Here is a 15,833-nt window from a genome sequence, read left to right as displayed (position 1 = left end):
AAATACTACTGATTTTCTCTCCAAAAAATCTGTACTTCAATTGTTTTTTTTTTTTTTGGGGGGGGGGACTTTTATTTCAAGCAGCTTACTAAAATTATATACAATTTTCTATAATGATCTAAGTTAGTATATAGGCTCCCAGATAGTAATAATTTATATATACATCCATATTATGTATATTCACATGATAGTTTCTAAATTTATAGTCAGTGACCTTCAAGTTAATAGAAACGCTTATCTATATACTTCAACATTATAAACAAGTGTTTTTTTTTAATTATATTCAACATTTACTTGGCTTTTTAACGTTAAAATATGAAGGTTAGTATTTGAGATTTTTCTAATGTTAAATTTTGAGTTTTAAAATGAGGTGAAAGTAATTTGAAAGTGGTTAATACTTGCTTTCTCTTATAACAGATCTTGATCCAGGGATGTGGAGTTGTTTTGGTTTCCAATTACCCATTCTTACCCTCCCATTGCCCCATTTTCTGATTGTCTTATATTTCCCCCATTCTCCATGTGAAATATGGTGTAAAATAAGGTATCATGGGGTGGCGTTCCTCAAGGCAGTAATGAACCTCATGTGAACGTCCCGGGTACTGGGTGGCCCATATGGGCTTAGCGCTTTCCCTGTGGACTCTTATAACTGGGATTGACCTACACTGCCTTAGTGTCAGTGATGGGCTCTTGATCCGAGGGACGGGGCTTACCCTTCCCTTGGATCAAACCTGATTGCCTCCCATTACTTATGCATTTTATGACCCATGTGTGTTTAATGCTCTCCCTGGTTAAAATAATTACCTTATTTTTGCAAATATAATATTTTTTGCTTTACAGATAATTCATATATTAACTTCAGAGCAGGGCCCTTGATGCTGAAGAAAGGCTCTTGATCCCAGTGAAACTCAAGGAACCAAATGAGAACCAGTTATTCCAATGGAAATACAGTGCTGTATAACCTTCATGGGTTTAGCGCTTGTAATCGTAATAAGAATTATGTACTAGTAAAATGGAAATAAGTCACTTTGAGTATTGGGTTATCCTTAGTTAAATTATAAAATAAGATTCTGTTCAGATTTTTAACCTGGAGGGGTTAGCCACTCAGGATAACCCAAGTCAGTGCATCATCGAGGACTGTCTGTCTTATTTCCATTGTGGTTCTTCAATCTTGTCCCCCAGGATGCCACCCACACCAGTCGACCCCCGAAGATGCCACCCACACCAGTCAACCCCCCCAAGATGCCACCCACACCAGTCAACCCCCCCAAGATGCCACTCACACCAGTCAACATCCCAGGTTGCCACCCACACCAACGACACCACCCCTGGATGCCACCCACACCAATCAACACCCCAGGATGCTGCCCACACCAGTCAGCTAACACCCAGGTAGGGACAGCAGGTGTAAGGAAACATGCCCAAAGTTTCACTTGTACCGGGGATTCAACCACAGTCACTCTGTGTGAGGCAAGAGTGTTGCCAGCAGCAGCAACAGCAGTGACAACAACATGGAGGCCTGGTCATAGACCGGGCCACGGGGGCGTTGATCCCCGGAACTCTCTCCAGGTAAACTCCAGGTCTCCAGGCAAGCCACAAGAGACAATTTTCTACAAAAAAACTACTGTAAAACTTTAAAATTATGATTAACCTTAAGAAAAGGGAAACAGCGCGGGGCAAGTTCAACTCATCCATGCACACATACTCACATACTTGTCCAACCTGTATTTAAAGCCTGGTACGCAATCCTCTCGCCTCACACAGTGAGTATTCGTGGTTCATTCCCTGGATTTGGTGGAAACATTGGGTGTGTTTCCTTACACCTGTTGTCCCTGTTCACCAGCAAGACTGAAAAGGCAATAAATGACATGCCCATGCACTCAGACCCAGGTTCAGACTCGTGGAACTCCGTGTTCATCAAAGGTTGCAAGAATCCCCTATCACGTGCCTTCAGCATTCTATGGAGAGGGAACATGGACACAGGGGTCATCCCACACACACTAAAAAAACAGATATAGCCTTACTCCACAAAGCTGGCAGTAAAGCATTTGCAAAGAACTACAGACCTTCTCCTATACATAAATGACCTACCAAATGCTTCGCAATTACTCAAACCCACACTATTTGCTGATGACACAACATACGTCTTCTCCCACCCGAGCCCAGTCACGCTAGCCAATACTGTAAATACCGAATTACAGAAAATATCTACCTGGATGAGTACTAACAAACTTACACTAAACATTGACAAAACCTACTTCATTCAGTTTGGTAATAGAGCTACAGATGTCCCTCTTAACATAATGATAAACGGATCACCTATCACAAAGCTAACAGAGGGAAAATTCTTAGGAATCCACCTTGATAATAGACTCAAATTTCATACACATATACAACAAATTTCTAAGAAAATTTCCAAGACTGTAGGCATACTATCGAAGATACGGTACTATGCTCCACAGTCAGCCCTCCTGGCCCTATATCACTCTCTTATTTACCCCTATCTCACCTATGGAATTTGTGCATGGGGCTCAACAACAAGTAACCATCTCAGACCACTAATTACCCAACAAAAGGCTGCAGTTAGAATGATAACAAATTCTCACTACAGGCAGCACACTCCACCAATATTCAATACACTCAACCTACTCACCATACAAAACATCCATACTTATTACTGCACCTATTACATACATAGAACACTCAACTCTGATATTAACCCTCCCCTCAAACATCTCCTTGCCAACCTCAACAGAACACATGACCATAACACAAGGCACAGATCACTCTTTGATATTCCTCGTGTCCATCTCACGCTATGCAAAAACTCAATGCACATAAAAGGCCCTAAAATCTGGAATTCATTACCTGTAAATATAAAAGAAACACTACCTGTTTATAAATTCAAGTCTCTTCTCAAAGATCACTTACTCACCCAAAACCAAATAAATACTGAATAACTGAACCTTATAAATTGTATATCTTAAATGTTTCTCACAATTATATCACATAAATGTTAAACCTAAAACCCAATCTAACTTTATTATTTTTTAAATACACTACCTAACAGAATACTCCATTCTACTGAATTTACAACAATGCATGCAACCATATGACCTGTCTTTGTAATACTCAATTGTGCTTTATAGTAATCAGTTTACATTAATGTTTTTCACTGATTTCATCATTGCTTAGTTAATCTTAAGTTAATTTTAAGCCAGCCCGTAATGCTATGCATAGTATAAGTGGCTTTGGCATGCTGCTCTTATCTGTATTTTTTTTTGTACCTCTGTATGTGTGCTCAAATTATAAATAAATAAATAAATAAATAAATAGCGCTAACATCCCATATAAAAATCTTTGAGAGGGTTCTAAGAAGCAAGATCGCCAACCACCTAGATACCCATCAATTACACAACCCAGGGCAACACGGGTTTAGGGCAGGTCACTCCTGCCTGTCCCAGCTACTGGATCACTATGACAAAGTCCTGGATGCTGTTGAGGATAAACACAATACAGATGTAGTATACACAGACTTTGCAAAAGCTTTCAACAAGTGTGACCATGGTATAATAGCACACAAAATGTGTGATAAAGGAATAACAGGAAAAGTTGGTAGATGAATCTTTAACTTCCTGACAAATAGAACACAAAGAGTAATAGTACACAGAGTAAAGTCTCAGGCAGCTACGGTGAAAAGCTCTGTTCCACAAGGCACAGTACTCGCTCCCATTCTAATCCTCATCCTCATTTTGGACATAGAGATGTAAGCCATAGCTCCATGTCTTCCTTTGTGGATGACACCTGGATTGCCATGGCAGTGACCTCCATCAAAGACACCGCAAGACTCCAAGCAGACATCAACCAAATCTTCAAATAGGCCACTCAAAACAGTATGAAGTTCAGTGAGGAGAAATTTTAACTACTCAGATATGGAAAACTTGAGGAAATTAAAAATGTATCGGGGTATATGACAAATTCTACCCATACAGTAGAGCGAAAAAGAAATGTGAAGGACCTGGGAGTGATAATGTCAGAGGATCTCGCCATCAAAGACCACAACAATGTATCTACCTCATCTGCTAGGAAAATGATAGGATGGATAATGAGAACCTTCAAAACTTGGGATGCCAAGCCCATGACAATCCTCTTCAAATCGCTTGTTCTCTCTAGGCTGGAATACTGCTCCCCTCAAGGAAGGTTCCTTGATGTTGGTGAGGGGCTCTTGATTTAGGGAATTGGATCTGTGCTCCAGTTCCCCAAATTAAGCCTGAATGCCTTCCACATCCCCCCCAGGCGCTGTATAATCCTCCGGGTTTAGCGCTTCCCCCTTGATTATAATAATAATACATAATGGAATACTGCTGTACACTAATGGCCCCTTTCAAGGCTGGAGACATTGTAGACCTGGAGAGCATATAAAAGAACTTTCACGGCACACATATGTACGATAAGGCACCTAAATTACTGGGAATGGTTAAAGGGCCTTGATCTGTATTCCCTGGAATGCAGGCAAAAGAGATACATGATAATATACACTTAGAAGATCGTGGAGGGATTGGTACCAAACCTGCCCACGAAAATCACTCCCTATGAAAGCAAAAGACTTGGCAAGAGATTCAACATTTCCCCAATGAAAAGCAGGGGTACCACGAGTACAGTGAGAGAGAACACAGTAAGTGTCCGGGATCCAAGACTGTTGAACTGCCTCCCAGCATACATAAGGGGGATTACCAGTAGATCCCTGGCTGTCTTTAACCCTTTGACTGTCGCCGCCGTATATATACGTCTTACGAGGTACCGTGTTTGACGTATATATACTCATAAATTCTAGCGGATTCAAATCAAGCAGGAAAAAGCTGGTAGGCCCACATGTGAGAGAATGGGTCTGTGTGGTCAGTGTGCACCATATAAAAAAAATCCTGGAGCACGCAGTGCATAATGAGAAAAAAAAACTTTGACCGTTTTTTTTTAATTAAAATGCCGACTTTGTGGTCTATTTTCGTATAGTATTTATGGTTGTATTCTCGTTTTCTTGGTCTCATTTGATAGAATGGAAAACATATTATAGAAATAGAGGTGATTTTGATTGATTTTACTATAAAAAGAACCTAGAAATGGAGCTCAAAGTAGGGGAAATGTTTGATTTTTGCCAATGTTCAAAAGTAAACAAGTGATGCCATTGTCCAATAAATGTCCAACTAGCCATTCTAATATGCAGTCATGAATGGGTTGATGTTATTTATACAATTATTACAGTATTGCAGTAGTCTGCATAATAGTAAGTCTTCTATTTTTTGTTTGAATAAAAATTCAAAATAGAAAGCAAGAGTAATATCAGAGGGGCCTGGAGACATGACTGATGAGCAAAGAAAATGTTATTTTAGAGCCAGGAATGTCTGCATTGTTCATTCTGGACCTTATTTTGAAATTGCCATATTTTTTAGTTTTCGTGAAATTGGCCAAATTGCAAATTTCTGACCACATTATTAGGTTGTTGAAATCAGTAAATGGGCAGTTTCTTGTACTCAATCGATAGAAAAAAATGGAGTTCTAAAGAAATAGCTATGAGTTTGGGCGACTGGAACAATGGAATTAGCCGAGAATAGGGCTCAAAGTGGGCGAAATAGCCGATTTGTAAACAGAGCCGAGGTTGCTAACTTCGCGAGAGCATAATTCCGTCAGTTTTCCATCAAATTTCGTTTTTTTGGTGTCATTACAATCGGGAAATGATTCTCTATCATTTCATAAGAAAAAATAATTTTTTTTTTTTAAATTTTGCGACACCAGGAGACACCTCAGGATTGGGGGTTGCGACAGTCAAAGGGTTAAGAAGGCACTACCTGACCAACCAGGCTGTGGTTCATACGTTAGTTTGTGTGCAGCCAGCAGCAACAGCCTGGTTGATCACACCCTGATCCACCATGAGGCCTGGTCTCAGACCGAGCTGTGGGGGTGTTGACCCCCGAAACCCTCTCTAGGTAAACTCCAGGTAAGTAAGTAGGTGCCTGGGTGTTAGTAAACTGTTGCGGGTTGCATCCTGGGGAACAAGATTGAGGACCCCAGTGGAAATATAACAGATATTTCCTCGATGACACACTGGCTTTGTTGCGTTATCCTGGGTAGCTAAGCCTCTGGTTTAAAAATACGAACAATTCTTATCTTACCCAAATAACTCGCTTGAAGGACTAAAACGTCACAAGTTTCAGCCTCCTAAATTGGTAGGTAAGACACATAGGCAACAGTTAGGCAACTTCATTCCGAAATGTTCTGCCTACACAGTAGGCTTCTTCAGTCGAGTACAGGAAGTAGGCAGGAGCAGTAGGGATGTGAAGACGATGTAATCAGTCCATGGCCTTTGAAGTCGTAAATTTGAGGTCGTCAGTCCTTCAGCCTGAAGAAGAGTTCTGTTCCATAGTCTGAAACAATCAGATTGTTTCAGACTATGGAACAGAACTCTTCTCCAGGCTGAGGGACTGACAACGTCAAATCTACAACTTCAAGGGTGATGGACTTATCACATCGTCTTCATATCTCTACTGCTCCTGCCTACTTCCTGTACTCGACTGAAGAAGCCTACTGTGTAGGCAGAACATTTCAGAATAAAGTTGCCTAATTGGTGCCTATGTGTCTTACCTACCAACCTGTCGGCATTGTATACCATTTTGATATAACCTCCTCAGCGCTGGTTATTTGTGTATTGTTCCAGTCATGGTTTTGTAACATTATTTGCTTCGGTTAGCCATTTTCAGTACTTCAGTCATATTCCCTTTATTTATTCCTTTTTCCCATTTGTACACTTCATTGATATCCTTCCTAAATGACATGCATAGTTGTGGGCTTTACCATGTATGTATATGTAAATCATGCAATCTCGTATTTTGTACATATGTATATGTTATTATGGTCAATAATAATTCTACATCTTTCCAGAGAGTGGAGATTCAGTGTCTTCAGCATATCTTCATAGGAAACATTTCTGATGCATGGGATCAACTTCATCATCCTTCTCTGTTTTCCAGCATGTTTATGTCCATTCTGTAATACTGAAACTCAACATGATCTAAATGAGGCCTTGAATATTTCTTGATATGAAGCCAAGAATTCTATTAGGTTCATTGCAAACTCTTATGCACTGTTGTCAAATACAAATTTTTATTTCTTTATGCAGTACAAAATAATGTAGTTTACGTGTAATAAAAAATTAATACACAAAAAAGAGCCACCAGTATGCAGTGTGTTTTGGGCTAACTAATCCAAATGCTTAATGACTACTTAAGATTATAATAATAATAATAATAATAATAATAATAATAATAATAATAATAATCTTCATTTCTACAAGTACATAATACAACTTATACAGACCATAGCTGAGATCATTGACATACTATATTGAAAGCCCATTGTTATGTAGAGCATTTCACAAATTAGGTTAATATTGTCCCCAGGATGCGACCCACAACAGGGACAGCAGGTGTCTTAAGGAAATACATCTTAATGTTTCCAGCTATGCTGGGGATCGAACCATGGCCCTCAGTGTGTGAGCTGAGTACACTGCCAATGAGCTGCGGGACATAGATTATTAAGTCTTGTTAAGCAGAACTCCCAAGTCTTATTCCCATTCAGTCTGATTGAGGAAATAACTAAGGAGTCCTGGTTAAAATGAATTTAAAGCCAAGACAACTGTGCATCAGTGTCTGAAATAAAGCGAATACAATTCTTCCCTTCATATCAGGAAAAAAAAAAATACTGCAGTGAAAAATAGGAAATAAAACCTGAGCACTTTCATGTGCTTACACAAATTTTATTTCCTATTTTCACTGTGGTATTTTTTCATATTTTCAGTCACTAGTATTATTGTGATTTCTTTCATCAGGAACTATAAATAATAAAAATCCTAAGGTTGTACTTCAACTTTATATATCCTTGGCAAAGCCTCATTTAGATTATGCTGCTCAGTTCTCATATCCATATTACAGAATGCCTCCCTTTACCCATTGCTGTCTGACCCCTAGCTCAAGAGGAATCCCATAATATCGAGGAGGAGGCTCTTGATTCAAGACATTAATCCTGACCTCACTTTCCTTGAATCACATCTGATTACCTTCCACTCCCCTTGACACTGTATGACCCCTATTGGTTTAGCACTCCCACCATTAATTAAATAATAATAAATCTCTAAAAAAAATTTTTAACTATACAGGAGGGCCCCCGCTTGTACAGCAGGTTAGGATCCAGGCTACTGCTGTAAAGTGAATCATACCCTTTTTTTTTTTCACTGTCAAATGCATATAAAATCCTGATAACTTATTTACACTATCATGTATTAAGTGAGCAATAGAGCTAGGCTTAAAAATGGATATACAATGCACACACATTTCTTACCTTAAAATATTTTCATCCTTAGGTTATAGTCTGAATAAAAGAAGAAAGAGTATAATTGAAAACTGCTGTATTAGCGAAACACCATAAAGTGAAGCATTGTAAAGAGGGGCCTGCCTGTATGTATCTTATTTTTATTTTATTTCTTCTAGGTATCTGAAATACAGCCAAAAGTATTCCCAACACTATACAGTGGACCCCCGGTTAACCATATTTTTTCACTCCAGGTGCCAGTACTGACCGAATTTGTTCCCATAAGGAATATTGTGAAGTAGATTAGTCCATTTCAGACCCCCAAACATACACGTACAAACGCACTTACATAAATACACTTACATAATTGGTCGCATTTGGAGGTAATCGTTATGCGGGGGTCCACTGTATTCCTGCATTTTAACCCTTTGAGGGTCGACAGGCCCTCTCCGAGACTCGTTCTCAGGGTTGGCCAAATTTAAAAAAAAAAATAATAATAATTTTCTCTTATGAAAAGATAGAGAATCTTTTCCTGATCATAATGACACCAAAAGTTTGAAATTTGATGGAAAACTTAGGGAATTATGCTCTCGCGAAGTTAGCGGTCTCGGCGATGTTTACGCATCGGCGATCTTGCCCACTTTGAGCCCCATTTTCGGCCAATTCCAATGTACTAGTCAACAAAAAACATGAATATTTCGCTAGAACTCCATTTTTTCTATCGAATGAGTGCAAGAAACCACCCATTTATCAATTTCAACTATCCAGTACAGTGGTCAGAATTTAGCAATTTTGCCAATTTCACACAAATTTCAAAGAATGCCAATTTCCGAATAGGGTCCAGAATAAACAAGAAAGACATTCCTGGCATTAAAATGGCATTTCCTCTGTTCATTAGTCATGTCTCAAGGCCCCTCTTACATTCTTTTGCTTTCCACTTTGAATTTTTATTCTCACAAAAAATAGAAGATTTACTGTTATGCAGACTACTGCATTAGTGTAAAAAATGGTATAAATAATATTGGCACACTTGCGAAAGAATATTAGACTCACCAGTTGACGTGTATTGGACACTTGGCATGATTTGTTTACTTTTGAACTTTGGTAAAAATCGAACATTTCTGCTACTTTGAGCTCAATTTCAAGCTACTTTTCATTGTAAAACCAGTCAAAATCATCTCAATTTCTGTAATATGTCTTCCATTCTATAAAATGAGACCAAGAAAACTAGAATACAACAATAAATACCATATGAAAATACAGTGCAAAGTCGCGGTTTTATTCCAAAAAAACGGTCAAAGTTTTTTTTTTCTCATTATGCACTGTGTGCTGCAGGATTTTTTTTATACTGTGCACACTGACCACATAGACCCATTCTTTCATATGTAGGCCTACCAGCTTTCTCCCACTAGATTTGAGGGCGCTAGAATTTAGGCGTACTAGTACGTCAAAAACCCTGGGTCGTAAGCTGTACTAGTACGGCCGAAACCCTCAAAGGGTTAATACAAAATTGGAGCATTTCACAATTGTAATTCGAAAATAGAGCCATATTTTAAGACATCATTAATATTTATTCGTTTGGGTAAAAACCATAAAACAACTTATTGACTCCTATATAATAGTACAAGTGCTCTTCGACTTATGATGGGTCGACTTACAATATTTTGACTACGATGGTGCAAAAGCAATTACTCTGGAGATAAAACTTAATAATAATCACCAAGCATGAAGGCAACAAGTCCATAACTTGTATTTATTTATTTATGTTTCAACACTGGTATATAGTTACAGTAATTATTTGTTTATTTACTCATTTCAGTGATAGTAGTTATTTATTTACTTATTTATTTAGCATAAACAGTGGTACCCCGAGTTTCGAGCTGCTCCCAACTCGACCAATTAAGTAAGTGTATTATTGTAAGTGCTTTTGTAAGCATATTTTTGGGGGTCTGAAATGGACTAATCTAATTTACATTATTCCTTATGGGAACAAATTTGTTTGGTAACGGCACTCGAACAGCCTTCTGGAACAAAGAAAGTTCGAAACTCGGAGTACCACTGTATTCACATTTGACATATGGTGGGTTTGTTGGACGATAACCCCATCATAAATCAATTAGCGCCTGTACTTTATAATGCATTGCTTCATCTTTCTCTGTATTATTGTCTACAGTGAGCAAGCACATGAGAAGATAAAATACTTTATTAAAGTTTATGCAGCACCAAGTCAATTTTTTCCCCTGTGAATAAATCTGTAGTTTTTTGTTGCTATTCTGTATGTTTTTTATATGTAACACATGTTATATTGCTTATCTGTGTATATACTTGTATTAGGGTTCCTTCAAGGGATGGTAGTGGAGAGCTTATTTTCCAAGGAACTGGGCTTATCCTCCCTTTTCTTGGACCAAACCCAAGTGACTCCCATTCCCTAGTTGCTATATGACCCTTATGGGTTTAGCACTCCTTTGGTTTAAATAAATATATATCATGTCATAGCTTACACTAAAACTCATGAAAATATGGATGCAAGAACACTTAGGATTTCTTTATCCAGTAAAGATATCATAAGTGTTATGTACTTGTATCCTAACATCCACACTGTTGGTATTTGTTATACCTTGTACCCTTATGATATATGTCAAATATGCATCACCATCAGCAGAGATTAGTTTTTGCTCTGGCTGCCAGATAGCAGCAGTTACTGGACTGAAATTCCACCTTGTCTGCGGACTCAGCACACAGCGTGGGATATTCAAAACGTTTTTTTGTTGGCTGGAGAGAAAGCACAACTTAATGGTTTAGAAGTTGGACTACATATCACAGATTTGTGATGTATGTGACTAAAGACCTAGTATGTTGTATAACCCTTTTGCATTTAACATTTTCATGAATTTAATACAGTAATATTTATATACATAACAGTAATTTCAATAGGTGGCCAGTGAAGTTGCCAATTTTTTAAGTCACCAGTATCAATGAGTTATCAAAGCAGCTGGTTGGGTGATGTGTTAAAATATAACAAGTTATTCAAAAATATAATTTTGGTTTAAGTTAGGGTAGGATATGTTGTATTATAAAATTAAATTACTGGGAATGCTTTAAAAGTTCTAAATTTGAGCTCCCTGGAGTGTAGGAGAGAGAGAGAGAGAGAGAGAGAGAGAGAGACATGATAATGTATACATTATACCTGGAAAGTACTTGACGTTCTTCCAAACCTGCAAAATAAACCCAGTGAAAAGCAGGGGTGCTGTGGGCACAGTAAGAGAACACTGTATCAACATTTGCAGCTCCAGACTATTCAACATCTTAACCGGAAGATACCAGAAAGACTGCTGGGAAAAATGTAGAAGTCTATAAAAAAAATAGGTAAGTATCTTCATCAGGTGCCAGATCAACCAGGCTGTGATGGATATGGCGGTCAGTGGGTCACCACCAGCAATAATCTGGTTGACCAGGCAAGCATCAGACAAACCTGGCCCAAGGCCAGTCTCCAGAAGTAGAAAAACTTGAAACTCATCAAAGGTATACTATAGTTCTTGCTGATGGTTTTAATAAAACAGTAAACTATTTGCCAGTAGGAAAATACAAGATCTCTGGCTGATCTATACCATGGCAACATAGGTGGGATCATTCAGCATTCATAAAATATACAAATTTCAAATGTATAACAGAAACTTCATGCACTGACATTTGTTCTGCTGATTTATTTTTGTAGCAGCTATGTCTTTCTGGCAGAAAAAATTTTGGGTTCGATTCCCGGGCGAGTCAAAATTCATTAACAATAAGCATTGTTCAGGATACCTAAGAGTTACTTTACAAACAGTATTCTTTATTGCTGTGTAGATGGTGTTAAAGAACAGTAATGTGTTACCAGTTCATGTCATGGCCAGTAATAGTGTAAACCGGTTTAAAACTAGAGAATAAGAATATGGATCATGAGATCTTTTTATATAATGAGAATGTACAAGTTCCCTTATAAAACTAATGTACATACAGTGGACCCTTGGTTATTGGCCGTAATCCGTTCCAGAAGCTTGGCCTAAAACCGAAATGGCCGAAAACCAAAATAATATTTCCCATGAGAATTAATGTAAATACAATTAATCCATTCCAGACACCCAAAAATATCCACAAAAATTTTTTTTTTTAAAGATTAATTATAGTTTTACATACACTAAACAATGAGAACTAAATAAAATAAATACATCAACAATTAAATCAGTATTACATACCTTTATTGAAGACTCTTCTTGGCTTATGGAAGATAGGGAGGAGGAGAGAGGCTTGAGAGTCACTGTACCCCTGCAACTCGCTCCACTTTGCACACACGTCCTTAATCACTGAAGAAGGAACATTCTCCCCTCTCTCTTCCTCCTCCTCTGAAGCAATTTCCTCAGCTGTGGTCTGTTGCTGTTCCAAATGAAGGCCTTGCAGCTCTTCCCTCTACCACCACCACAACCACTACCACCCTCTACCACTATCGCTACCACCACCACTTTTGTACTTTACTACAATTTCTTTCTTAAATTCCATTGTGTTTCTCACTTTCTTTACCAAAGGAACATTACTAGGAACTTTCTTTGGGGCCATGGTTACTTATTTCGCAGTTTCACTTCAAAAAACCACCAAAAACAATGAATGTATAGTGAACTGTTTGAATGAATGAGAAGAAGCTTCAAGCGCCCAGAGACACAGCCAAACTGACGTGCAAGTAGCTGGGCCTTTTCACGGTCTATTCAGTTTGGGATGCACTTTTTCAATCACATTTACAACAAAATATATCTGCATAGAGAAACTTTGTAAGTGAGCTTACTATACCAACATTTTGCTGTTAAACAATTGTTTTTTAAATTGGACATTTTCTATCTTGTTAAAAAATGCAAAGGCCACAAAAATTGCCACATGTGAGTAGGCCATATTTTGTTAAATTACTTTTGTACTGTGCTGTGTAAGCATGAGTATGGTGTTGGAGTTCTCTTGATCCAAGGAGTATGAGTTACCCATCCCTTCCTTGAATCTAACTTAGTTACCTCCCATTCCCTAGACACTATGACCTTAATGTGTTTTGTGCTTCCTTGTGCATATGAGAATTATATACATTTTGTTAGTAAATTCAGTGTTAAATCATTTTTTCCAGAACTATTTTGTTCCCACTAAGGTAATACTTAGGAATGTAGTTTCATTTCTTGGAACAGATCTTGAATATGTAATGGGGGTTTGCTTTTAACAAATAACCTGAATTTTGGAGAGGAACTTTGTTCCATTCTGATCCATCTGGGATAGACCCAAATGTATTAAAATTCATATCTTAAATGTGGGTTATTTTAAAACTGCAGTATTGTATCCTTTTATTCTTTAACAAGGCATGCCAATGTAGTTAATATTACAATTAGTATTTCTGTTAAGTGATGCAGGATTGTATTTACATATTGTATGGTAAAATGAATTTTGATCAATGTAAAAAATATTATTTACTCTTAAAAATAATTCCTTATTTCTTTATCCTGACAGGCAATGACTATTTATTACTGAGGAAAAATTTTCTGCTAGTGATTAGATGAAAAACAGTACGAGATTAAAACGGAGCTAAAACATTATTGTACCTTCATGCAGTTATGTCATCTGTTGGAAATAAAATGTTGGCACATAATAAAAACGAAGGCCATCATAGTACAAGAGAAACTGTTAATAACCCTAATGGTGTAGAAAATGAAAGACTGTTAACCATTTCAAGTTTGCCTAGTGAAAGGGTCTCTACAAGTCATGAATCCCACAATGATTCTCTCACTCTTCATACATTGGACCCTTCAGTTATGTATGCAGATAATTTATTTTCATTTTGCAGTGGCAGTGATTCAGACTTTAGTGGTTTTCAAGTTTCAGGTAAAGATGCAAAAGGAAAAAATTTTAGTAAGGAATCTTTTTGTGACGATTTTAGAAAGGATAACCCTAGTACCAGCATGGCTGATAGTTTACCCCATAATAGCCAAGACAAAGGAGATGAACAAACGAGGTTTCGAGAACTTCGCAAGTTTGCAAACACTTTGGAATGGCACCAAGTATGTGTCTACACTGCTTATCAGAAATATATTATTAAGAGTAAGCTGGTAATTTATTCACATATGAAATTATGATTAATCAGTTGTAAGATTTCTTGGTGTAAAATAGTTTCAGTTTCCAGGTAAACTCCAACTCTCTTTTCTTTACAGGGTACCAAACAAGATACCAGTAAACGCTTAAAGAGTGCAAACTATAGCGAAGCTGAGAGAGAGAATAATAGTGATGACGACAGCGACTCGTCTTGTGAAGTAATGTTAAACGTAAGATATTATTTCTTTTGCTTAACCCGTAAATGGTCCAAACGTATATACATGTATACGTTTTTTCAACATTTGAAAGTATGTAAAAAAAAGATCTTTTTGTTTTTTTACATTTGAAAATGTGTAAAAAAACTTTGATATACTTTTTTTGTTGTTACATTTGAAAATATGTAAAAAAAGTAGATCTACTTTTGTAGCACTACACATGTGAACATAGATCTGCTTGGACCGTTTACGGGTTAATGGAAAAAAGTCTTAAGTTTTGATTGTATGGTTACATGGGTAATTGAAGTATACCTGGAGAGGGTTTTGGGGGTCACTGCCCCTGCGGCCCAGTCTGTGACCAGGCCTCATGGTGGATCAGGACCTGATCAACCAGGCTGTTAATGTTGGCCGAACGCAACCCGACGTATGTACCACAGCCCGGCTGGTCAGGTACTGACTTTAGGTGCCTGTCCAGTGCCTTCTTGAAGACAGCCAGGGGTCTGTTGGTAATCCCCCTTATGTATGCTGGGAGGCAGTTAACAGTCTTGGGCCCCTGACATTTATTATGTTGTCTCTTATCGTACTAGTGGCACCCCTGCTTTTCATTGGGGGGATGTTGAATTGTCTACCAAATCTATTGCTTTCATAGGGAGTGATTTTTGTGTGCAAGTTTGGTACTAATCCCTCTAGGATTTTCCAAGTGTATATAATCATGTATCTCTTCCACCTGCATTCTAGGGAGTACAGATTGAGGAACTTCAAGCATTTCCAGTAATTCAGGTGTTTTATTGCAGTTATGTGTGCTGTGAAGGTTCTTTGTACATTTTCTAGGTCAGCAATTTTGAAAGGCCTTGAAAGGTGCTGTTAGTGTGCAGCAATATTCCTGCCTAGATAGAACAAGCGACCTGAAGAGTGTCATCATGGGCTTGGCATCCTTAGTTTTGAAGGTTCTCATTATCCATCCTGTCATTTTTCTAGCAGATGTGATTGATACAATGTTGTGGTCTTTGAAAGTGTGATCCTCTGACGTTAATCACTCCCAGGTCTTTTACATTAGTTTTTCGCTCTATTGTGTGGTCGGAATTTGTTTTATACTCTGATATAATTTTAATTTCCTCATGTTTTCCATATCGGAGTGATAGAAATTTCTCATCATTGAACTTCATATTGTTT

At 37.8% G+C, this 15,833-nt stretch overlaps 1 protein-coding gene across 4 annotated transcripts in view; it reads left to right on the top strand.

The window, feature by feature from the left end:
- Positions 1-205: 205 nt before the first annotated feature.
- The window catches only part of LOC128700877 (DNA (cytosine-5)-methyltransferase 3A), a 134,787-nt gene continuing 119,159 nt past the window's right edge, over positions 206-15,833 (top strand). For 2 of the 4 annotated variants that reach the window (XM_053794346.2, XM_053794345.2), the window contains exons 1-3: positions 215-321; positions 13,867-14,414; positions 14,565-14,675. In XM_053794346.2, coding sequence (XP_053650321.2) covers positions 13,971-14,414; positions 14,565-14,675 — 555 coding nt within the window. In that variant the 5' untranslated portion in view covers positions 215-321; positions 13,867-13,970. Of the gene's footprint in view, positions 322-1,179; positions 1,390-13,866; positions 14,415-14,564; positions 14,676-15,833 lie in introns of all 4 variants that reach the window. The other 2 variants (XM_070104732.1, XM_070104733.1) reach the window with 2 other exon arrangements.

Source organism: Cherax quadricarinatus, chromosome 94 (genome assembly GCF_038502225.1).
Source record: "Cherax quadricarinatus isolate ZL_2023a chromosome 94, ASM3850222v1, whole genome shotgun sequence".
In the NCBI taxonomy this organism is placed as follows: domain Eukaryota; kingdom Metazoa; phylum Arthropoda; class Malacostraca; order Decapoda; family Parastacidae; genus Cherax; species Cherax quadricarinatus.
This window is presented reverse-complemented; position numbering and strand designations above follow the sequence as displayed.